The sequence below is a fragment of the Gouania willdenowi genome, chromosome 1 (genome assembly GCF_900634775.1).
Source record: "Gouania willdenowi chromosome 1, fGouWil2.1, whole genome shotgun sequence".
In the NCBI taxonomy this organism is placed as follows: Eukaryota; Metazoa; Chordata; class Actinopteri; order Blenniiformes; family Gobiesocidae; genus Gouania; species Gouania willdenowi.
In genome coordinates, this window is record NC_041044.1 from 38,906,323 (window position 1) to 38,932,554 (window position 26,232).

At 40.0% G+C, this 26,232-nt stretch overlaps 1 protein-coding gene across 3 annotated transcripts; it reads left to right on the forward strand.

Moving 5' to 3' along the window:
• The first annotated feature begins 7,307 nt into the window (after positions 1-7,307).
• On the forward strand, positions 7,308-21,011 carry LOC114469439 (protocadherin-18-like). 3 transcript variants are annotated; one of them, XM_028456982.1, is made up of 5 exons: positions 7,309-10,007; positions 11,312-11,400; positions 12,038-12,210; positions 19,253-19,453; positions 20,349-21,011. In XM_028456982.1, exons 1-5 carry the CDS (start codon positions 7,533-7,535, stop codon positions 20,453-20,455), a joined length of 3,045 nt encoding a protein of 1,014 aa, XP_028312783.1. In that variant the 5' UTR covers positions 7,309-7,532; the 3' UTR covers positions 20,456-21,011. The 3 variants fall into 3 exon arrangements, with proteins under 3 accessions (XP_028312765.1, XP_028312783.1, XP_028312774.1); XM_028456964.1 differs by having other exon boundaries at positions 7,308-10,007; positions 19,253-20,484; XM_028456973.1 differs by having other exon boundaries at positions 11,345-11,400; positions 19,253-20,484.
• The last annotated feature ends 5,221 nt before the right edge of the window (positions 21,012-26,232 follow it).

The following is a 26,232-nucleotide window of genomic DNA, read 5'->3' on the forward strand; positions in this document are numbered from 1 at the left end:
ACAAGTGAGTACGAGACTAAGCAGCGCTGGCTCAGTTGTGCTCCTTCACGATGTGTTCCAGAAGCAAAAGAGAGCAAGCTCCTGGCTTCCCTTCGGCTTTTTCTTCTTGGCCCCACCTTGTTCGCTGGGCCCCCGCCCCTCTAACCTGTGTCAGTAATTTATTTGACATGCAGCGATGTATGAGATGCTAAGTGTAAAAAGCATGTGTTTGTGAGTACGCAAATAATATCCCTCAGTAGGGTTAGGGTAACGAAGGGTTAGGGTAACGAACGACACTGAATGACAGCCTTCATGACACCTCATTGATGCTAATGACAGGTGTCATGTCATAATAATGACAGCGTAAAGTAAAGTGTTACCCAAAATAAATGCACATTCCTATGTATGGTGTATTTTATGATAATAAATAACACTTTACACACATCCTTAACCCTAGCAGCCCATATACAAACTTGGGAAATATTCATTCAAAAATAAACATGTATTTCAGTAAACCTAAACTGGACATTTATTTTGTGACATGGATCCAGCGTATTTATAAGATGACAGAAGCCCACATCTTCAACCACCAAAAAACGGCTGCAAATCACTGGCGATGAATTCTCTTACTGCCTTTATTATTTTGTGCAAATTGTATTTTTATTGAAAACGTATTGAGTATTAAAAATCTGAGCAGAAAAGTTTACATCCTGTTAATCTAAACTAAAGTGTTGGAGTCTATTGAAATAACATGTGACTACATTTGCCATAAATTGGTGGTAGTGGCTATCTGTACAGTTGCCGTATCAATATACCGACATTCTATCCGTACGCAGCGCCCCTCATTGGCCAGCTTAGGTAATGTGATTAAGACTAAACCTAACTCTAACCCTAACCCTAAAAATTGTTGCGATATACGGTTATAATCCTAACCCTAAACCTGAGACGCTACGTACGTGTACTTCGGTAAACGTATCAATAGCACCGGGGTTGTCCGTACGGCAACTGTACAAATAGACACTTTATTAATTGTTGTTTACTTATATGTTTATGTCCATAAGTACTTGTTTGTTTATGTCCATGAGTCATTTACAATTCAGGAAGTTATGAAACCTCACTTGTACTGTACAGTATTCAGATATTTATTTCACTCACACTGGTTACATTTTTTTTTGGCGAAAAGTTACTAAATCGATTTCAAGTCACTGAATCATTTGGGATTAAATGTTTTTGAATTAACCAATATCGTCCCACAATCGAAATCAAATCGTTGCTAAAAGGAATTGTTACCTCAATACATATTATTGTAATGAAAAGCAAAAATTCATTCATTTTCAATTAGAGTATCGTAAAAACTAAAATGTGAGTAGAACACCCTCACTTTTAATGGCGTGTGTGTGTGTGTGTGTGTGTGTGTGTGTGTGTGCGTGGGAGGGGCAGGTCTGGGTGTCAGCTTTCCCTTTTCCAGCCGCAGTGAAAGCAAACTCTGGCTCTTTCTCTGTGCGCCCCACCCACCCCCACCCCCCCACTCTGCCCCTCCCCTGGAATGGGATCCATCCGCCAAATCACTGCTAATTGAATAAGTGACAATGAACGGCCAGACGAGGCGACAGATGCTCGCGTGCATTTACATCCATCCCACTAAGATCACACACACACACACACGCACACACACACATTCCTCTCCACTCTAGTGTGAAAGGGGATCCAGGATGCATTTCTATGGTCTCCCCACCTGCTGCGTCTTGTTTGTCCGTGTTGAGGGAGTTCCATGATGAGTGCCATTAACGCTGGTGACAGACGTTGAAATCACACTATTACTTTATTGCTTGGAGGCCTTGAACAGATGAGGGATAGATAGTCACAGCATGGCCACGAGAGCTGCCACTTGGCACACACTCTGTTTGTTTGTTCGTTCGTTCTGATCTTTCATGCATTTGTTCGGACTGATCAGAAGCTCCACAGATCAATCAATATCAAAATCAATAAATTGTCTTTCTGAGCAACAAGCCATCGATTTACCCGATGAATATTTTTTAGCTCTTCACATACATTCTAAACAACAGAGGTGTAAAGAGAACTGATAAATCCTGCTCAAGTAGAAGTACTGTTACTTGATTGAACATGTACTCAACAAGTACAAGTAAGTTTTACATAAAAAACTCAAGTACAAGTACAAAGTAGTTCAATTAATCAGTACTCAAAGTAAAATTACTCGTTGCTTTCACCGCTTACGTTTATTTTTGGTAATACATTTTGCCACGACTCCCTTGCATACAGTAAACATCTCATGGAGAACATAAAAAGAAAGGGCAATGTTACATGTGGGTGGGGGGAAAGGACCAGGGGAGAGAGAGTCAGCGTAGGACAATTATAAGGCGAGTGTGCAGTGTGGTGTTACAGTTGTGATTATGGAACTTGATATATTTTCCACAAAGACATCTGTATAAAAAAAAAATGTTTGTCAAAATGTATAATTTGATTTAAAAAAAAAAAAAATTATAATAATTAGCATCAATGAATTTTATTCAAAGTAAAAAAGAAAATCTTAGACTCCAAGTATAGGTACATTTATGAACTCTAAAACAGTGACATGCCAAATGTACCATGTGGGTAACAATACAACATACAACCCAAACCTGAACCAAAGAAAGTGGTAAAATAACCAGCATCCAATGCTGTTTTGTCGCCGTGCATTACATTAAATCTGATTGGTCGGCTACGATGTGATGCATTTGATTGTTGTTTGGTCATTTCATTTTTTTTTTAAGTTTCACAATGTCCGTTGACCATTGTAAAACAAAAAATATAATAATTTACTCAGTAATGGTTGGGTGTAGAAATGTAACAAATTACTTTTAAAACATACTTAAGTAGAACTAAAATTACTGATTTAGAAATATATTTTAAAAAAAAAAAGCAACTCAATCACAGTAATGTGAGTACTTGTAATCTATTACTTTCACCTCTACAAAAGAGCATGTTTGCTCGGCTCCTCCTGTTATGATGCGTAACTAAATGTATTAAGCCTCCATCTGGTTTTTACTTCGATTATATCCCCTTTCTATGCAATAATTGTTTTATTCAGAGCAGTGTTTAAGACCCCCGCACCCCCCTCCAACTCTTTCTTTTGCTCCCATCTTCCATAAACTCTGCTGCATGACTTTGTTCTCCAAATGTGATTAGCTTCTCTGGGGCGCAGGGAGTAATTGCATTACTGCATTGTGAGCATTTGAAGCTATGGAAATGCTGTGCGCCCGTATCAAACCTGTTTAAAAAGAAAAAAAAAAAAAAAACAAGCGCACTATAGTGGAAAATGTGCAAAAGGGGAGTAAATGCAAACATTCTGTAGACATGGGCTTGGGAGATGAAAAGACGCTGGCAAGACGGAATAAAGGTTTTCCGCCAATTTTGCTCAGTGAGTTTCAAAGGGAGAGCTTCTGGTTGGTGTCCGTGCACGTTTGGAATATTTAATAAGCTATTGTTTTCAGGAGAAATGCATTAAAGGCTTTAGAGGCTCCGCAGATGTCTGGTGTTAAAAAAAAACCCACCCTCGCTGAGTAACCTGTTCAAAATGAGAAGATCTAGATCAGAGATAGTGTTTAAATTGTCTTTCCCACGCAGCAGCCGGTGTGGAATTGGGTAGTACAGTGTTTATTTCACGTTATAACAGCATCTGTTTATTTCTTAACTACACTGTGGCGGCGATAAAGTAGCCAATAGAGAAAGTGCTACAGTAGAAGAAAGGGATCAGTGAAGGTTAATGGGAAAAATTTCAGGGAAACTTTCTGTTCCAAACGGTTCCAAAGGGTAATTTGCTCGAGAGCCCTACTTTGTGACAATGGCGCTCACTCAGGCACACGCATTAGGTACACCACTTTAACAGTTTGTTCATAAAAATGGCTAATCAGCCAACTAATCAATGTATTTAATCATGTAGACGATAAAAAAAAGTTCCAGCACCGAAAAAAAAGAGTGAAGAACAAAAAAACAAGTATTTTATTATAGTTATGAATATTTTAGAAACTGACGATTTACCGAGATTCAAACTTAAAACCATTCCGAGGGTTTATAGAAAAGGGTGAAAGAAGTGGAACTATTCAGTGAGCAGATTTTTTGCCAGAGGTCCAAAAAGAATGAACAGATTGGTTCCAGACCAGACATGGGCAACTTTTGGCCCCCAAAGTAAACTCTAGGGCTCAAAAAGAATACAGAAAAACAGAAATATGTATGCAAAAGGAAATCAATACAACAATAGTTAAGTTAATAAAACGACAGCAAAAATACACAAGCACAAGACAACTGGCGAAAATACACAAAATAACAGAGAAATTTACTAAAGGACGACACAAATACACCAAAAGACTCAATAAAACATATGCGATAAGTACACAGATATGTGTACACAAAATATGTACAGAAAAGTACACAAAGACAACAAGAAATACAAAATATTAACAGAAAGCTATATAAAAATGCCAAAAAAAATTGCTCAAAAGGACTACAATTTTTGACCAACTTCATAATTTTAAAGATTGACTTTATGTGCATACTAGTTGAGACACTGATGCTACCATTAGCTCAGGAGGAAGAAGCAGGGACGAGGGAGATTATGGCGCTATGAAGTGATAATGTGAAGTATCCAGCAGCTCACAGAACCACACACTAACACAGAACATGTGTGGACCTGAGTGGATTATTGGTAATGTTAGATCGTGAGATTAAACCATCAACTAACTGGGCCAAACGGGTCATCTCTGCGTGTCGGGAGGAAGAGGAAGTTACGTCTGTGTGATTGACGGGGGGCAGATTCAAAATACAGTAAGAAAAACATTCAACTGTGAGCCAGATAACAAAATAATAATCATTTTGCCATCAAAAGCCTTGTCTCAGCGTTATTTTTTAGAACAAAAAAACAATGTTCAGATGTTATAGTTTTCAATAAAGCAAAAAAGAAAAAAAGTGCTTCAAAGCCACAGACAGATTTTTTTTTTTTCAGAAAAACCCTGTTTTCTCAGATTTTTGCTCTGAAACTGGCGATTTGTGTAAAACTTGCTCTATTCAACCGCTGATTACGGAAGAACTAAACAAGCTACAAACAATTTGTTTTTGGGACGAAAGTAGAGACTTTCATCTTTCAGAATATGGTGTTACATTTCAGATTGTCAAAATATTCTGTGGGTCTTTAAAAATCAGCCAATATGCTATAAAACAACTGGCACTGAGGGGGTAGAAATTCTGAAAATGGCTGGCACTGAATGAGTTAATGTGCCCTGGTTTACACTGCCATGTATAAATTATATATACATGATAAAGTATGTGAGTATATGAGCCAAATTTGATGCTCTAAACTAAAGCAGTGGTTCTCAAATGTTTTTGGCTCAAGTACCCCCTTTCTCTTACTTCTGAATCCAAGTACCCCCTTTGTCTGACTAGAATATTTTGCTTAGAAAACTATTTAAAAAAGACTATAGAGCATAACGATGGAATGAACGAGTGATAACACACATTTTAAAGAATCTAATGTTGTAAATAAGTGAAAAGAAACAGTATTTAGTGCAGTGATTCCCAATGGATTGCATTTTTTATCATGAATTTCTGACAACTCCAGAGACATTTTTTTTTCTTCTAGAATTAGTTCAGATGTTTTCTGTTTTTTTTTTTTTTTTTCTTTACTGCATTTTAGTTAAACTAGATTTAGCTAAAGTACAGAAATACAGTTGTTTAAGATTGTGTAGTTTTAATTAAAAAATGAATAACAATTAAAACATTCCAATTTTTCCACTCTCTCTCTTTCTCAAGTACCCCCTGCAATGCCATCGCGTACCCCTAGGGGTACATGTAGCTCATTTGAGAAACACTGCTCTATATGGCCGGATTTGGCCCCCGAGCCTCAAGTTTGCCGGCGTTTTTTTGTGCTTACATTGTGGACTTTGCTGATTGAATGTCCTTTGTATGAAGTGACTGGTGCTTGTGCATAGCTAGTGAAAGCAGAAAAGGGATGTTGAAATGTGGACAACTTGCTTGGTACGCAGACAATCCCCGATGACAACTCATTTCCTAACAGCTGAGTGAGGTATAGGGAACGGGCTCTGCTGGTGATACGTTCAGGTCCCGGTGCCAAACAAACCGCAGCAGATGGTCTCCAAAACGCGCCTTCAGCTCCCAGTGGCGCACATTCGTTCAACCTTAGACATCCCTTTACTTTCATTTATTTCTCACTTATTCCTCATGCACAAGTTCACGAGTGAAACTCTTTGCTTTCACGTCACTAAAAGATGCAAACTTTCAGTATCGCCGCCACACACTCATCCTGCGGGAATTCCGGAGATGTTGGGAATGATTTACGCACGCGGAGATGTTCCTCGGCGTGACCAACTCTTTAAAGGCATTCATTAGAGTCCTGCTCTCTTTCAACGCGATTCGCCACACAGCTTTGCTCGGCTTATATATTACACTCTCACCCACAGTCAGCAGCAGCAGCGAGGCGCATGAGAGAGAGAGAGAGAAATACTGCATTCAAAACCTTCACAATAAAGTGCCTGAGTATGTAAAAAAAAAAAAAAAGGGGGGGGGGGGGGGGGGGGGGGGGGGGGTTGTCATCTGTCTTTTTGGAGAGAGAGCAGAAACAATGGAGAAGTAGAACCTGGTGGCATGTTAGCACACGAGCGCACAGATCTGGAAAACATGGTGGGTTGGTGGTGACATGCAGCTGAAAGCCCGACAAGGATGTGATGAGAGACACAAATTGTTGCTATCAAACCCCCTAAACGTGGCATAGTAAGAAGAACGGTGATGAGTGTCTGCAAACGCGCTGAAAATGTAGACTTTCTTTCTGTGTCCGTGCGTAAAAGCAGAGAACAGACGCGGGTAGCTTATACGAATGGGGGTTTATGTAGATTATTTGTGCCAATGTCCATAAATGCACTGTCTGGGGAGAAGTGAGTGTGATCCCCTTCTGGGCGTGTTTTTTTTTTTTTTTTTTTACCCCCTCTTTCACCCCCCTTTCCCTTTGCAGCGCCTCCCTCGCCCTTTCTTTTCCTTTTCTTTTTTTAACTTTGAGTGGCCACCAGCCAGCCTTGGATTTAAGAAGGCATTTGTCTTTTCTGGGACGTGAAGAGAAAGAGTCGTGGCTGGTGCTCAACTAGTTGGTTTAGAGGCGGGTTATATGTGGACACGTCTGTGCGCAGAGGCGAGAGAGAGAGAGAGAGAGAGAGAGAGAGAGAGAGAGAGAGAGAGAGAGAGAGAGAGAGAGAGAGCGCACGGTGCAGACACAGGGAGGAGAGGAGCGCACAGATTTCAGTGGCACCTCAGCTGGCCTCCAGCACACTGCATGGATGTGCGCTGCGGATGCTTTTTTTTTTTTTTTTTAATTTATTTTTTTTAAACAAAAAGGGAATTTAACACAGTTTAAGCTTGAAATCAGTGCGTTTTCCTCATTTTTCTTCTGGAATTTGCAATGCAGCCGTTGATTTTGGAAAGTTATAAGTGGAGAATCATCCTTTAGTTTTGTGTGGATCCGTTTCTGTTTGACAAAGACGCAACAAGGGAAAATGGAAGGGATTTTCCTGATGAGGATGTGGAAAGTTGTGGCTTTTTTGCTTCTGGCAACCCAACACGTCTCCAGTAAGACGCTTAAATACCAGGTTTACGAGGAGCAGAAGGTCGGCACCGTCATCGCCCGTTTGAGAGACGATGTCGTGGAGGTTTTGGCCAAACTTCCGAGCTCGGTGTCAATGCGCTTCAGAGCGATGCAGCGAGGCGGCTCATCGTTCCTCACCGTGCGCGAGCAGGACGGAGAAATCAGCATCAGGACCAAAATCGACCGCGAAAAACTCTGCGAGAAGAACCTGAACTGCTCCATCCAGTTCGACGTGCTGACGCTGCCCACGGAGCACCTGCAGCTGTTCCACGTCGAGGTGGAAGTGTTGGACATCAACGACAACGCGCCCCAGTTCGCCCGCGCCGTCATTCCCATCGAGATCTCCGAGAGCGCGGCAGTGGGCGCGCGCATCCCTTTGGACAGCGCCACGGACCCAGACGTGGGGGAAAACTCTCTGTACTCATACGCGTTGGAGCCCAACAACTTCTTCAAGATCGACATCCAGTCGCGGTCGGACGGGGTTAAATACGCGGAGCTGGTGGTGCTCAGGGAGCTGGACAGAGAAGTGCGCTCCAGTTATGAACTCCAGTACACCGCCTCTGACAGGGGTGTTCCCCAAAGAACCGGCTCGACCCTCCTCAAAATCAACATCGCTGACTCGAACGACAACAGCCCCGTGTTTGATAAGTCCTCTTATGTCATTAACTTGGTGGAAAGCTCACCTGTTGGCACTTTGCTCATCGACCTAAACGCCACAGACGCAGACGACGGCACGAACGCCAAAATAGTGTACTCCTTCAGCAGTCACGTGTCTCCTAAGATAATGGAGACGTTTAAAATCAACCCGGACAGTGGGCACCTGACGCTTATCAGGCGTGTGGATTATGAGACGGTGAACTCGTATGACATCGACGTCCAGGCTCAGGATATGGGTCCCAACTCCATGCCCGCTCACTGTAAAATCCTGGTCAAAGTGGTGGATGTGAATGATAACAAACCAGACATCAGCATCAACCTGATGTCCTCCCAGGGCAACGGAGACGCAGCTTATATCTCTGAGGCGTCACCGTTGGACACCTTCGTGGCCCTGGTGAGGGTGGAGGACCTGGACTCTGGGCTGAACGGAGAGGTGGAATGCAAACTTCACGGCCAGGGCTCTTTCAAACTGCAGAGAACCTACGAGAATAACTACATGATTTTAACCAACGTGTCTATGGACAGAGAGAAGAGGTCAGAGTTCAGCTTGACAGTAGTGGCTGAAGACCGGGGGACCCCCAGTCTGTCTACCATCAAACATTTCACAGTGCACGTGACGGACGAGAACGATAACCCACCACATTTCGAAAAGCTCCGCTATGAGATCTTTAAATCGGAGAATAACGCTCCAGGGGCGTATCTCACCTCCATTATGGCGACTGATCCAGACTTGGATGCTAACGGACAGGTGAGCTACTCCATTTTGGAAAACTCCATTCACGGGAGCTCCATCTCCACCTACGTCACCATCGATCCATCCAATGGCGCCATCTATGCTCTCCGAACATTCGATCGGGAGGACGTGAGTCGGATCTCCTTTGTCGTCCAGGCTAAAGACTCAGGAAAACCGGCTCTGTTCAGCAACGCCACCGTTATCCTGAATATTCTGGATGAAAACGACAACCCTCCTGTTATTGTGGTCCCTCAGCTGTTGAATTTCACCGCAGATGTGCCTGCGTCAAAGTTCTTGGAGTCTGGGAACCTGGTGACGGCGGTGAGAGCGACCGACCGTGACACAGGTGTCAACGCTGAGCTCATCTGCTCCATCGTCAACGGCAACGAAGAGGGATTCTTCTTCATTGATCCGAGAACGTGTGAGGTGCACGCCAACGCCAGTCTGCAAAACTTCCCCCATGAGCACGCAGAGCTCACTGTGGTGGTCCGAGACCAGGGCAGCGAAAGCCTCAGCGCCAAAGCTCTGCTCAGAATCACCCTTTATGAGAACATGGAGAACCATGTCCAGGTGATGGACCCGGGCGAGTCTTCCTTTGACATATCCCGGGTTATCATCATCTCCCTGGGGGCCATCTGTGGCGTGCTCCTGGTCATCATGGTGGTGTTCGCCACTCGCTGCAACCGTGAGAAAAAGGACACCCGGCACTCCTACAACTGCAGGGTGGCAGAATCCACCCACCAGCATCACCCCAAGATGCCCTCACGCCAAATCCACAAAGGTGACATCACCCTGGTTCCCACGGTGAACGGCACCCTGCCAATCAGAGCGCACCATCACTCACCTTCGGCCACGCCCCCAATGGACCGAGCCCAGATGGGGAGCCATCAGAACCACCACAGCCGCCAGTCCCTCAACAGCCTAGTGACCATCTCGTCCAATCACATCCCAGAGAGCTTCGCCTTGGAACTGGCCCATGCAACGCCACCTGTGGAGGTGAGTACACACACACACACACACACACACACACACACACACACACACACACACACACACACACACACACACACGGACGCACACACACGGACGCACACACAAGCAGTTTTAATCTCATGTCTCAAAAGCACAGTTAGCTGGATGTATTTCCCATAAACAAGCGACACTACAGAACTCACTCACACGTGCTGTCCCTTACAGACGAAAATGCCAAAAGTGGCACATTTTGTGCAGCTGGTTGGTAATCAATGTGGCTGTGTGGCATTCTACATTAGCATATTTAACACTGAATTGTTTTCCTGGTCAGACTTAATTTGATTTAAAATGAACAAGATTCATATTGTATATTGGAATTTTGAGAAAAAGTATAGTAAAGTATAGTAAATAGTGGTGCTTTTCTTTCTTTTTTAAAATTCTGGACTGTCTGCAATAAAAGATTGATGATGATGATGATATGAGTTTTGGTCCATATCGCCCTGCCCTAACACGCACACACACACACACACACACACATGCACACACACACACACACACGCACGCACGCACGCACGCACGCACGCACGCACGCACACACACACACACACACACACACACACACACACACACACACACACACACACACACACACACACACACACACACACACACACACACACACATATATATACACACGCACACAAGCAGTTTTAATCTCACACATTCTGTATGTTGTTCAGATCAGTCTCTGTCTGACACACACTCCTGTTGACGCCAGCAGTCTCACCTTCTCAGACATGTGTGCACACACACACACACACACGCACACGTACACACAAACACATTCCTCCCTCTGATCAAATTAACCCACTTTGAAATGTGACGGACTTAATAATTGAGTCACAGTTGTCACATAGTTCAAACTGACCCTCATTAAACCAGTTGATGATGACAGATGCGTCTTTGTCTTCACCTTGTGTGTACCCTCTCATATTGACTCATATACAATATAAACATGACTCACTCTTCAGTCATATGACTCCATACTCATCTAGAATCTAGAGCCCCCCATTATCCCCCTGTCACCCCCTTTTTTGTTTTAATGCCATCCATTTTGTCTCATCCATGTACAGCTGACTCTCCATCATCCATTTTGTGTTTACTCATCCATTATTTTGTCTTCTTTGTTGTCCCCCCCCTCCCTCCCTCCCTATCCCCCAATTTCCCATCTGTTTTTTTTCTTTTTTTTATCCTTCTTTTTTTTTTTTCTTCTATTTTTATTATTTTGTATTATTTTGTTTTGTTTGTTTTGTCATTTCTGGATGTAGCAAGTCTCACAGCTTCTGTCCATGCTCCATCAGGGCCAGTACCAGCCCAGACCCAGTTTCCGTGGCAACAAATACTCCCGAAGCTACAGGTAATTTACCCCAAATCCCTCAGCCCGCCCACCCCGACCTCCCCAAAGGATTATGTGTTGTTTGTGCTTTTTTTGGAACCATTTTGTTACCCATCATGTATTACATACTGTACCCCAACAACTCGTTGTAAAGTTTTGCCTTGTCTATTGATGGTATATGTTATTTATTTATTTGATGTTGTGCTGGGTTTCTCTCTTTTTTTTTTTCCATATATGATTTGCTATCATTCAGTTCCAAAGTATACAACTCATTTCTCTATTGTATACCACTGTGATTTTTCTGGTGCCCTGAAATAGACTCAGGCTATAAAGTCTCACTCCATCACTACTTTCATCATATTCCCTCATGATCTCAGGATGATGGATTTATTGATGCCCCTAGTGGCTGCTCTGGTAGATTTATTGATGGGATCTTACCTTCATGTTGAATTTATGATCCGAGCCTTGTCTGGAAGTCTTTGACAGATTGCAGAAGCTGACCTTAAGTCTGATATGATAGATTTATTGGTCTCACTTCAATTCTCTTGTAGAGTGTGGTTTTAAACATGCAAACTTAAGCATCCGTCAGTTTTTTTTTTTTTTTTTTTAACAGATGGTACTAAAGCGTGATTCCATTTGGAACTGCTTTTCCCCACAGGTATGCATTACAAGACATGGACAAGTTCAGCTTGAAGGACAGTGGCCGTGGGGACAGCGAGGCGGGGGACAGTGATTGTGACATGGGTCGGGAGTCCCCCGTGGACAGGCTGCTGCTGGGGGAGGGATTCTCTGACCTGATCCACCTCGAAATGCACCATCGACTCCACCCAGGTACGTGTTGTGTGGTCACCAGATAACATGACTCACAAAGGAACTCACAAGTATCCAGAGGTGTAAACAGTACTGATACATCCGTCTCAAGAATAAGGTTTTAATGTCTTCAATTACCCATGTTCAATGACAACTCCATTATGATTACAGTCATCAGCATTTTTTACCCCAATTACAAGTATTATTTTTCCCCTGAAAGTCAATTACAATTACGTTCTCAATTACTAAAGTTCAAATTCAATTAATAAGCATTACTGAGCCTTTAATAAATAAGCCCATAAAATGTCACCCTGTTTTTGTCCTAAATCAGCTGTAAAATACACAAAAAAAATATTACGTATCATCTAATTTGTTTTTCATCTCTTGGTTACCTTGTTAGGCTTCTTTAATCAATGAAAATATTGGTATTAATCTTTTTGGTGTGTGCGTCTGAGCCTTTTTTTCTGTCATTATACTCCTCAATTTCAATTTATTAAAAAAAAAAAAAAGAAAAAAGCGTATTCAAAACAACTGAAAACCTGATAAATATTAACTACATATGTGTAAGACAGAACTGTAACGTGATTCCCCAGTTTTGCGTTTAATTAAATTGTAGTTTTTTTTTTAGAATTCTCATGCCAATTACAATTACAAAGTCAATTACCTGAACTCATTTACAAATCTATTATGATTACAACAGCAACATATGTTTTCAGTTACAGTTACAACTATTATTATGCCATAATTGTAATGAATTATCAATTACGGGATTACAATTATATTTGACCACAACCCTGACTCAAGTAGAAATACTGTTACTTAATTAAAATTGTACTAAAGTACATACAATACTCAAGTACAAGTAAAAAGTAGCTCAATTAAATAGTACTCAAAGGAAATGTTCAGAGTTACTTTCACCCCCCATGTTTATTTATTGGTCATACATTTTGGGAATTTGTGAATAAGTATAAGTATAGCTACATTTATGAATTCTAAAACTGAGAAAATAACCTTCATTCAATGCTGTTTTTGGCGCGGTGCATTACGTTTAATCTGATTGGTCGGCTATGATGTGATGCATTTCATTGTTGTCCTGTTGTTTAATTTTTTTGTAGTTTCACAATGTATGTTGATCATTTTAAAACAAAAAAAAAACTATATATATATATATATATATATATATAATTTTCTCAGCAATGGTTGGGTGTAGAAATGTATTGAATTACTTCACTTCTTTTAAAATGCACCTAAAGAGGAACTAAACCCCATAAAAGCAACTCAATTACAGTAACGTGAGCACTGTGCAAGTACCTGTGACTAATCTGAGCCATAACCCACAAACAAAGTACCTTTTGTGTTTCCTTTTCTTTGGAAGTTTTGTAACGTTCCACTTATGACCTCAAAGAGATGAGATGAACTTAAACTTGGACACATTTCTGACCATTAAAACCAATCAAGGACAAATATTTGTTAAATGAGACGTTGGTGCTTGTTTTCATATAAGGTAATAAAGAAGAATAAAGAAGGTAACACACCATGTCACACTTAACAGCATTATCAATGAAATATTGTAATAAATTACATTTTAATAAAATACAGTAAAAAAAAAAAAAAGTAAATCAAATACATTAAAATCAATTAAAAAAATCTATACAATAAAGTAAAATTCAAAAAAATTCCTTTTCTGGCTTTCCCTCAAGGGGGATAGAACAGCCCTAGTGGAAATATTTGTGGAAAAATCATATTTTTTTTACTATTAAGTATCAAATTTCATTAGCAAGTAGTAAGTATTAAAACTCCAGGACAAAACACTATTGCCCTAAATATTCTTAATCCAGGTTTTTTTTTTTTTTTTCCAAACTGGGTCCCCTGTATGTCAGGGGTGTCAGACTCCTTTTAGTTCAGGGGTCAAATACAGACCAGTTTGACCATAAGTGGGCCACATATTTTAGGCTGGAAAAATAGCCAATTCAACATTAATGTGCCCTGGTTTGCACTTCCACATATACAGTAAATATTATAGGAATTATAACGTACAGCATGTGAGTATATCAGTCGCTACGGGATCTTCACTTGATTTTTTCTGATTTTGGGGAAATTTTGTGGAATAATTTGAGGAAAATGTGTCAGATTTTGAAAAAAGAGTTCTTTAAACAATTTGACATACAAAATTATGACTGCAATCATATCGTATAAGAACTAGAAAACTGAGCTCTGCAAATATTGTGGTATATAAATTGTTGTTTTTTTTGTATTTGGAGGGGCTGAGATATCTACAACTGAATTAGCTGGTAATTTACATTTTTTTTTAATGATTTTTCTATAATTTTTACTTTTTCAAGCGGGCCGAATTTGATGCTCAAAAGCAGTGTTTCTCAAATGAGGGTACGTGTACCCCTAGAGCTACGCAATGCACTACAGGAGGTGCTTGAGAGAGGGAGAGAGAGAGAGAGAGAGAGGAAAATTAACAAATGAAAGCATTAAAAATAGGCAGTGGCTATCCGTACGGTTGCCGTATCAACATACCAACATTCTATCCGTACGCAGCGCCCCTCATTGGCCAGTTTAGGTCACGTGACTAAGACTAAACCTAACCCTAACCCTAAGAAGCTACGTACGTGTACTTTGGTACCGTACCAATAGCACCGGTTGTCCACACGGCCACCGCACGAATAGACACTTTCTTAAAAATTTTGGGGTTTATAATGTTTAATTTTAGTTAAAAATTATAAAATTAACACAAAATACAACAATAACACACAAAATAAGAGATACATATACTCAATAATGAAAAGACTAGACAAAAAAACCAAAAACAAAATACACAAAATTACACCAAAAACACAGACACCAAGAGAGAAAAATACTTATTACCAGCAACACAAAAAAACAACAAGAAAGACACACCAAATGTGAGAAAAATGCACAAGATCACTACAGAATACACTAAAAACAACAAAGAAACATATTAAACGACATAAGAAACAACCAAACGACACCAAAAACACACACATCGTGAGAGAATAATTGAACTAATACCAAAAACATACAAAAACGAGAACAAAAACACACAAAATAAGATAAAAAATATACTGAATAATAAAAAAGAACAGACAAGCAACAACAAAGTACACAAAAACCACACAAAGTTATGACAGATCTTGTTTAGAACATGAGCTGAAAATTCAAGAGTCAGTCTTGGTCCCACATCTGGAGGAATATGTGAAGAAATCAAACTATTCAGGAGGCACTAAATACTGTTTCATTCTACTTATTTACAAAATGAGATTCTTTAGAATGTGTGTTATCACTTATTTAATTAATCATTATGCTCTATAGATGTTTTTTCACAGAATTCTGAGCAAAATATTGTAGTCGGACAATGGGGGTACTTGGATTCAGAAACAAGAGAATGGGGGTACTTGGATTCAGAAATAAGAGAATGGGGGTACTTGGATTCAGAAACAAGAGAATGGGGGTACTTGGGCCAAAACAGTTTGAGAGCCACTGATCTTAAGGGCTGGATTTGGCCCCTGGGCCTTGAGTTTAACACGTGCTGTAGGTGATGAATACATTACAGTGTTCTATAATATTAAACACTTTGAGTTGATACAAAAAAACAAAAAAAAAACATTGTTGTCTAAATTTTCACCATCTACTTGTAGAAGTTTGAAAGTGTTTTCTACAGTTAAATTACATCCACTTCAAAGTGAAGAACTCCCGCTCTGCTCCAAACTTTAGTCTCTATTGTAGTTTGTGTCTGACACATTTTCAGCACCATGGACAGCGCGGGGCCTAAGCCGTAGTTATTTGTCTGTACACCTGCCTTTACAGCGACTCCTTTCACCCTGCTGCAGAAACAATCCCTATTGTACTCGCCCCCATTCTTCCACACAGCCCTCATTTCCACGCTCGTTATCACACAGAGAGGTTACAGTGTGTGTCGGGCTGGGATGTTTGTGTGCTGCTGTGTGCGCACGTGTGTGTGTGTGTGTGTGTGTCGTATGCCCCTAAGATAGAGTTGTGTCTTTTTAAATCCTCCCCAGAGCAGTAATGAGTCACCTGTCACTCATCGATATGCATCTCAGGATGCTGTGTTTTTTTTGTTTCTTTTTTCCCGTCCCTTGATTTTTATGTCCACCCCCCCCCTCGGTGAGTGACAGTGCTGTACTTTCATGACTGAACTGAGGAGAATTCAGAGTAATTGCTTTTGGACTGATGCTTTTCTCTCTCTTCCTGATCTCTTTAATCGACTCTGGTTCTCTCTCTCTCTCTCTCTCTCTCTCTCTCTCTCTCTCTCCTACTTGTTAATATAATCAGATTTTTTGTCGAGATGGATGAAGCTAGAAGTGTTTAATATGGACAGTCTTTCTTGTATCCTTCATTCTTTCTTCCACCTTTTAAATAAACACTTCAGGTGATTCCACCCTCCCTCCTCCCTCCCCTTCCCTTTGACTTCTTTTGCTATCTTCTATGCTAATAAAGAACGAGGGGAGGGAGAAGGAGATAATTGGCCGAAAGGGAGGATTACCACTGCTTCTCCTCAATAGATTTAATTTGTTTAGATTTTTTTCTATTCAGATGGGTAAATGTGGCTATTCATGCAGGATTTGAAAAAAAAAAAAAAAAAAAAAAAAACTAAAGAAGCAAATTCTCGCCTCAGTCGCTTTTGGAAGACAAAGAACACATTTGGCAGAGCAATTAAATATTACATTAACATTCGTGAGTAATGCAATTTGTGAAGTAGGTTCCGTTTCTGGTCTCGTTTTGCGTACATGCATGGAAGTGTCACAGTAGCTGGGACTCTGGGAATGTTCCTAATCTGGTCCTCCATGTGAGATTGAGATTTATTTATTTATTTAATTTTTAAATGCGACAATATGTATATATAAAAAAAAAAAAAAAAAAAACATGTTCATGTAAATATATGGGATTGTAGCCAGGGGGCGTAAAACGATGTTGAAAAAGAAAGGAAAGTGGATGAGATGGTAGGAGAAATATAAGAAACAAAAAGTCATCGTTCACACTTTCGCAGAAAAAGGCACATTTTGTCAGCCAGACTAATACATCATTAAATAGTAACTTAACTCCAAAAGCATTTTGTCTGCTGAAAACAAATGGATTTGGGTATGAAGTTGTTTTTTCAGTGATTGTTGTTCAACTCTTGACATTCAATTTTGTTGTAAAGATGTCAGAGTGACTTCCCTCTAGGGGTTAAAATCTGGCTATTACAATATACTTTTACTATTGGCTGACAATGATGGTTTGTGACATTTTGGAGGCTTCTTACATCACAAACCACCAATGATGGCCCCGCCCCCTTCTATAAAAGCAAGCACCTGTGAGCTCTCAATCTATGGCGAGTAGGTTGGTTTGAGATCATTGTGAATAGAGAGGTATAGTAAGTATTGAGTAGCTAGTTAGCATAATGTAGATTGCTCTTTGGAGAGACTGGGCGTCTCTTAACTGCCCCAGGAGCCCCGCCCATAATCAAGGCATTTTTTTTGAATTTTCAGTGGAGACACACGTCAGCCAAAACCTCAGGGTTTAGTTACTCTTTAATATCACTACAATAAACCTCGGGCTGAGCTGTAAATTACTCCAACACCTTTTCAACAAATCATAATCTTGTTTTATCTTTCTGGTAAAGGGCTTTTCATTTTGAGCAAAGTTTTTCAGTGGTGAAAGTAATGGATTACAAGTACTTTCATAGGTACTTGTACTTTTTTAGAGTATATTTCTAACTCAGTAATTTTACTTGTACTTAAGTATGTTTTAAAGAAGTTAAGTCATTTGTTACATTTCTACACCCAAGCGTTACTGAGTAAAATGTTATTATTGGTTTTACAATGGTCAACGGACATTGTGAAACTACAAAAAAATGAAATGACCAGACAACAATCAAATGCAGCGCATCATAACCGACCAATCAGAAAACAGCATTGAATGCTGGTTAATATCTCAGTTTTACAGTTCATGAACGTAGCTATACATATAGCCTGATAATCTTTTTTTATTTGTAATTGAATTCATTTGTGTTATTTAATTTAAAAAATAATTGTACATTTTGACAAACCTTTTATTTTGTACAGTTGCCTTTGTTGAAAATAAGTTAAGGTCCAATCGTGCAAGATTTCATCTATTCCTTTTAAAGTTTATACAAAATAAACATGGGGGTGAAAGTAACTAGTAACTCTTACTTTGAGTACTAGTTAAATGAGCTACTTTTTACTTGTACTTGAGTATTTTATGTATGACTTACTTATACTAGCAAGTAACAGTACTTCTACTTGAGAAGGATATATCAGTACTCTTTACACGTCTGAAGTTTTCTGTACGATAACCAAACATAGCCAATAGCAAACCCACAGTATAGATAATTTCATGATGACCTTTAGAGAGAAACTAAAACCCAAAACCACTTTTTTTATGCTGAATACAAATGTATTTGGGAATGAAGTAGTGCTGTTGATTGATCCTGGTTCAGTGACTGTCAGTGACTGCCCTCTATGAGTTGAAACCAGGCTATTACAATTGATTTTTGCTGTTGGCTGAGAACAAGATCATGTGATGTTTTGGGACCATCTTGCATCACAAACAAGCCCTGTTAGCCCCGCCCCTTTTATAAAAACTAGCACCTGTTGGTTCTACAATCTGTGGTGAGTAGGTTGGATTGAGAGAAGAGTGAATAGAATTTTACTGAGTAATGAGTAGCTAGTTAACATAGCATAGATTGTTCATTGGAGATTTTATAGTATAGACTGGGCGTGCCTTAACTGCTCCAGGAGCCCCGCCCATAATCAAGGCATTTTTTGAATTTCCCTCCTAGTGGTAGGTCAGGAGAAAGCAGGGGTTTAGTTACTCTTTAATGGTGTGAAATCAAGGTTTTAACATTTCTACTGATTTTTATTTTTGCCATTACTATACTAGCATTGGGATTGGTGTTTCCTCTGTGTTTCTTGGGTTTAGTTTTGTTGTTGTTGTGTTCCACTGGGCTGAAGGTCACAGTATTCCCCCCTGGCTTGAGCCTCTCCTCACTGTTTGTTCTGTTTTTCCTCCTCAGCTATGAGACTGTGCACAGATGAATGTCGCGTCCTGGGACACTCTGACCAGTGCTGGATGCCTCCGCTCTCCTCGCCCGCTTCCTCCGCCGACTATCGCAACAACATGTACATCCCCGGGGAGGAGTCGGCCCAGCAGCCTCCGCTAGATGACGACCAGTCCTCGGTGGACTCGGAGCGCCGCAGGAGCTTCTCCACCTTCGGTAAGGAGCCTGGGAGCGAAGAGGCCGGGGTTGGAGGAGTGGTGCCCGGAGGAGGAGGAGGAAATGGCGATGGCTGTGCTGCTGGAGGCGGGGCTGGATCCCTCCTCACAGAGATGAACTCCGTGTTCCAGCGCCTTCTTCCTCCTAACATGGATTCTTACTCTGAGTGCACTGAAACAAACCCACCCTCGTCTTCGTCCAACGCCGAGAACCGAAGTGGGCGTAGTAGTGGGAGCATCGCTGGTAACCATAACAACAACGCTGTTCCTCAGGACAATCGGAGAGTGTTGCTACCTGGCGGTAAAGGTCCAGCGTACCCCCCCGGTGTGGCTGCCTGGGCGGCCAACACTCACTACTTGAACCCAGGCAGCGGCTCCGTGGGCTCCTCCTCAACCTCTTCCTCCTCCTCATCCTCAGCCTCCACCCCAGCCTCCGCTAGTGCACAGCCGCCACACCTGAAATGGCTTCCGGCGATGGAGGAAATCCCAGAGAATTTTGAGGAGGATGATTTCGACGGCGTCTTTCATCAAGGTCACCCCAACGTCAAGCGTAGCGAGAACTGCCATGAAACAGGAATGGATGCCAGCGAGTTGGCCCACGAGATTAACAAACTTTTGCAAGATGTGAGACAAAACTAGACAATAGGAAGAAGAAGAAGAAGAAGAAGAAGAAGAAGAAGAAGAAGAAGAAGAAGAAGAAGAAGAAGAAGAAGAAGAAGAAGAAGAAGAAGAAGAAGAAGAGGTGTAGCATAGATTCACTGTGTGATGTGGGAGTCTTTCATCATATCCTGGTCAATGCTTGTCGTAACTTATAAACTGACAAGGACAGTTTTTCTTACACTGTAATGCCTGTTTTTGCTTATTTTACCAAATATCAAACTTTCCTCTCCATGCAGAGAGCGCAGAGAAACGTACCGCAGGCCGCTGGAATCGTGATGGAGATGATCTAAAAAAGCATCAAAAGCAGTCGACGGAAGAACAACTTGCTTGGTTTGTTATTTAGTCTCCTGAGAAGTTGCTTAATGTTTAGTTTCCAACACAAATCAACCAACACGACTCGTACCCTTGTTTCATTTGTAACGTTTGCAGCAGTGTAAAAACTCCACTGGGAGAAACAAACATTTCGGTGATCTAATATCTGCTTTTACAGTGTACAATGTTGTACAGTGTCTGTGGGAAAAAGACGGCAAAATCACTTGAATATTGTGCTATGTCTCCTGTTTTGGTATTATGGAATGTAACTGTACAATTTGACCTTTGTATTTTGAAAATACACTCTTTTTTACTTCTATATATTTATATGTGTCCATGTATGATTGTACAGAAGAAAAACATAAATGTCTATTTTTTATAATTGTCACAGCATGTCTTAATATTACGTATTGTCGTCTTTTTTTCTGCTATGTTTATTTTATAAAACAAGTGTATTTAAATTTTGTTATTGAATGTGTGTGCGTGTGTGCATATCAAGAATAATCAAAATGCCATTCCATGTTGGAAGTGGGTTTTGTATGGTTTACTTTGTGACCAGTGGATGATAAATAAAGTGAAAGGGTTAATAGCAGGCCTCGGTTTGTTTTTTTTTTTTTTTAAATTACTTTTGTGTTTCACGTTTCATGCACATCTCACCCTTTCAGCCAGGTGCGTCTCACCCGTGGGGGGATGCGACACCCGCACTTTCATAAAAACAAAAATGTATCCCCTCACTTCTTATAGAGGGATTCATTGTTGAAACGGGGCAAAAAAAATGTCAAAAACTAGCAAAAAAGTGGCAAGAAAAGAGTGAAAAGCAGTCTAGAGTGGCAAAGAAAATGTAACCAGGTGGTATGTAATAATAAAAGAAGCTTAAATGAGCAAAAATGTGGCCAACATTAATGAAAAACGGCAGAAATGTGGAACAAAAAGAGGCAAAATGTCAGGAAAATGAAACAAGTGTTATTTATTGGGCAAAAGTTAGCTTATTTGGTTGAAAAGTGGCAAAAATGTGGAACAAAAAGAGGCAAAATATAGAGAAAAAAGGAAACAAGTGTTATTTATTAGGCAAAAGTTAGCTTATTTGAATGAAAAGTGGCAAAAAGAACTTGCAAAAATGAGGAAAGAATTATACTTATTGGCAAAAGGAAGCTAAAATCTAACAAAAAACAAAACAAAAAGGAGACAAAGGAAGTTGCAAAATGGCCAAAGAAAAAGGTAAAAAGGGGTTAAAAAGTGTCACCCTTTTAAGGTTTTCTGGGGAATAATAATTAAAATGAAGACAAAAAAGCCACATGTTGAGTATCATTAACTTAATAACAGCTTTATCATGGTTTTAGTAAATTTTATTTATAAACTAAATAGGGAGTCGATGGTTGTCCTTAGAACACCCTCATTTTTAAAATCCACCCCTGCTTTCAGTCCTTCGTCTTGCTTTGGTTCTCGTCTCTTAGCACCTCCTAACGGCCAGTAACAGAACTGCAGCCTCCTCTTTATCCACAGCTGTGATTTCCAGACAAACCTTCCACCATTCATTCATTATAGCATGACTGTGTTAATAAACACCCCCATAAGCTATTCATTCACTCCCAAATTATTATTATTATTTTTTTTCCACTTTAAATGTATTTAGAGGGTAATTTAGTCTCAAAAGTGAGAATTATCTGCCTCACTGTTCCTCACTTCTGGACACACACAAGCTAATGGTGAATATCAGGGTTGGGGTCACTTATAATTAAAATCAATTAATTGATCATTAATTACAATTATGACATTCTGATTGTAATTATATTGTATTTGACTTCATAATTGTAATTGGCATGGAAATTATAGAAAAAAACTGTCATTTACAATTTAATTAAATGCAAAACTGGTGAACCATGTTACAGTTGTATGGCTTACACATATGTAGTTAATTATTAAAATGTGTTTCTTATCAGGTTTTCCCACTATCATTATACCATTTAAAAAATAATAATAATCTAGGGGTATATTGACAGAAAATGCTAAGATGCTAACAGAAAGCTAACACAAGTTAAGTTTTATTGGGTTATTTATTTAAGGTTCTGATTGAAATTTATCAACTATGAACGTAATTGTAATTGACATTCAGGCGCAAAATAAGATTTGTAATTTTAGTTGTCATTTGAAAAAATGTTGGTCACCATAATCGTAATTGAGTTGTAATTGAACATGGATCACTGAAAAAGTAATTGTAAATAAAAAAAATGTAATTGACCCCTCCCACGCATTCATCACAAGCACACACAGACACACTCACACACTCACTCAAAGTAAAGCACAATAAATGTTTTAATAGTGCTCAAATTCAACAAGCAAGGCTAAATAAAGCCAAATTAACCTCATGAGGCTGAGCCCTAACGAGGTAAAGGTTATAATTTGCATAAACACACAAACACACACCCGCACCAAATCATTAACACCCACAAGACTATCTACTACACATTCACACAGGCACACAGACATATTTTAAAACACTTACGTCATACAAACAAACAAACAACAGTCTCACACAAACGTTCGCACATGCGTGAAACCACTTAATAATGAGCTCATTTGTCTTCATTATTGCAAACTGTAAGCTCCAATAAACAGTGAGTGAATGTACACAGGACGCTAAAGCCTTAGCTTAGCCTCTCAGACCAGTCAACTTCAAGCAGCAAAGCTATGTTATTAGCAGCTTCTACAATAGGTGTTTACAGTAGGCGTATGTTATTTATGATAAACAAAGGCCTAATTATTTATGATAAACAAAGGCCTAATGATTAACGTGAACGATAAACCGATGCGACCGCATATCTGGTTCAACAAGTGAGGGATACGGCTGCATCGGAAGCAGCCTCCTCAATCGATAGGAATTAGCCATAAGATTAATCGGTTGTAGAGGCACGGATTGGGTATCACGAGACTTGGAATCGGTTGACGGAATCACACGCGCCATCGTCTCTAAGCTCCACTTAAAAACAACGTGAGCGTTGAAGCTGCCGGCGAAACCAAGGCTGCGTCCAAATAGTCCCTCCTATCTCCTTTCCTATCTCGTTTCCTATCCACTGTTCCATCACCCTCGGAAGTGTTTAAGTGGTGGCCATGATAAACAGCGTCCGAGTTCTCTTTAAGCTCAGGAAAATAGGCTCAATGGTTCCTTTTTTTTATCTCCTTTAGCCTAGGAAACACTGATGCATCCTTTACCAAAAGAGACGAGATAATTCTGACACACAATTCCTTGCGGCGACAACATTTAAAGGGACACGCACAATCGAGGGCTCAAGGCGCCTTGAACAATTTTAAATAAATAGTCTAACTTCACTATGTAGTGTTAGCGTATCTCAACTTATGCAGACATAGTAATCAATTTGAATATATGTAGTTATATATTTCGTTTTGCTTATAATAAGAAAAACAACATCAGATATTTAATCAAACCAGTCTTCCTTCAGAGCAACATGTGATGCATTGTTTAATCTGTTAGCTTGTTAGCTTGTGCTCAGGTTGCTATGGCTATGTAGCTTCTTTTTTATTTATTTTTTTTACATCCTGCACATCAGGCTAAAATGGGGATATCCCTTTAAACACCATCCATGGTTTGAGCTTTATGTGAAGCAAAACTAGCCCACCCCCTTCCACTGTGTGTGTACGTGCGTGCGAGTGCGTGTGTGTGTGTGTGTGTGTGTTTTATTGTAATATTAGATTGGCAATAGGCTACATGATGGATGATCTTTAGCGACAAGACATTTCTTTGGCATTGGGTAATGATGTGTGTAATGAAAAGAGAAAAATAAATAAATAAAGACAGCGAGTGTAAGATGCAGTCATGCTCATTTATTACCACTCATATAATTAATTTTGCACAAACACAGTGTTGAAATATGAACTACAGCTTGTTATTTGCTTTGTATATCCACCATTAGATTATTTGTCCTTTTTATGTTGGCCTTTCACTCATTTTCATTCTGAAACGCCCTCCTCCACGCTTCCTTATCTGTCTTTCATCTTCTGGCTAATTCTACACTTCCGTCCGTCTGTCCGTTCTTAGACTCACACACACACACACACACACTCATACATATTCCCACATAAACAGGGAAGCGCATACACACACACGCATGCACACACAGACACACAGCAGCAGCTTCATATCACACATCCAGGTCCCCACAGACATCAGAATTTGTAATGCTCTGCTTCACCTCATCTAGTCACCGTCTGATGCCTCCCTCATCATTATTTTGGCTAATTGTTTTCTTCTCTTCCCCGTGACACACTTGTCAAGTCCCGACACACCTCTGGCGATTTTGCACGCAGTTTGTTAGAAGCCAACAATGAGAAGTGTTTCAGATCCTCAGACCACATGCAACCCGGCCGATAATAAGGACTCAGAAGCCTTCTGTAATGTCGGGCTTTTGAGCTTTGTGACATGAATACTGCTGCCATCTGAAGGCAAAACACACCAAAGTGACACACACACACACACCAGTGTCAGGGAAACAGGATATTGTCAAGCCTGTAATATAAACATGAGTAAACAACTTGGAGTGATAAAGCTGCAGTGGCACAATCCTATACTGCTGAGAAGTTTGAGATTCTTAACAGGGAGGGGAAAAAAAAAAAATAAATATTCGTAAAATAATTGATAATGTTGACTTCAAAAATAATGTTGTAAATGCATGATATCATTAGGCCTGCGGCTGATTTCTGCTTCATTTCTGTTGCAGTACCATACATGAACTGCTGGGTGCAGTGTTGCTTCATCATTTACATTGTGAAGAAGAATTGCACAGCAGAAGAAGAACCAACCTAAAGTCTAAAAAATATGGGATCATTTCACTGAAAACTTATACTACACACCTGAGGTAGAGCTAACATCTGTGACATGGAACTAACAGGAGTCACTGTTTTATGGCACCTAAAATATTTGTATATCATGTACATTATATTAAGTATTGTATTTTTTTCTAATAAATTTAGGAAAACTGTGATGAAAACTTTTGACCAAAGCTCCCACTGCCATCCGCAAACTCCACCTATGCTTTGTTGACTCATAAGTTGGTTGTATGTAGTGATGCACCGAAAAAACAACCTGGCTGAAACAGCGAGTGATCAAACACAGCGGTCAGTGTGCGCTTGTCTGGAAACAAATCAACGTGTCCGTGTAGTGGCCATATTTCAACACATCTGAGCACTAAAGCCTCTTCTAAGCAGAGATTGAGACGGAGCACGGAGTAAAAACAGTGAAAAGTGGTTGGGAAAAAAAAAAATGACGTTGTTGGAATCACACACAGGCCAAAACATTGGTACAGTACTGAAATAGGCAGCTAATGAATGAAACGTTCAAAGTACAAAGGTCCTAAGGCAAAAGCTTTTAAAACTTTTATATTTTAGAAATGAGAAATGATAATAATAAAAAGTTAGATTCATAAATAATAATGAAAATGTCCCTTGACTCATTTATATCAACTTTTTGCTTGCTATCCCTTCTTATGTGGGCGTCGCTATTTTAGAGATTTCAGTCAATCACCGTTCACATGTCACGTTGTCGTCATGTCAGGAATGCTTTTCATTATTCTACTCTCATAGAGATGAGTCTATGGTGAAATAACATTTAAATGTGAGATTTTAGTGCTTAGTTACTTGCAGCGCGTTATGATTATATGCCCTCTTCGCTCATTGCACCAAAGCAATGTAAAACGTGAAATACATGTAGAAAAACGACTCTTAGGATGATAACTGTAATAGTAACCACTCCATGAAAACTCAACCCACTTTATAGTGTCCTTGGAGGGACTGAAG

Coding starts and splice junctions, on each gene's coding strand:
- LOC114469439 (XM_028456964.1), top strand. CDS start 7,533: ATGGAAGGGATTTTCCTGATGAGGATGTGGAAAGTTGTGGCTTTTTTG. Junction 10,008..11,311: donor ATGCAACGCCACCTGTGGAG/GTGAGTACACAC, acceptor TTCTGGATGTAG/CAAGTCTCACAGCTTCTGTC. Junction 12,211..19,252: donor GCACCATCGACTCCACCCAG/GTACGTGTTGTG, acceptor TTTCCTCCTCAG/CTATGAGACTGTGCACAGAT.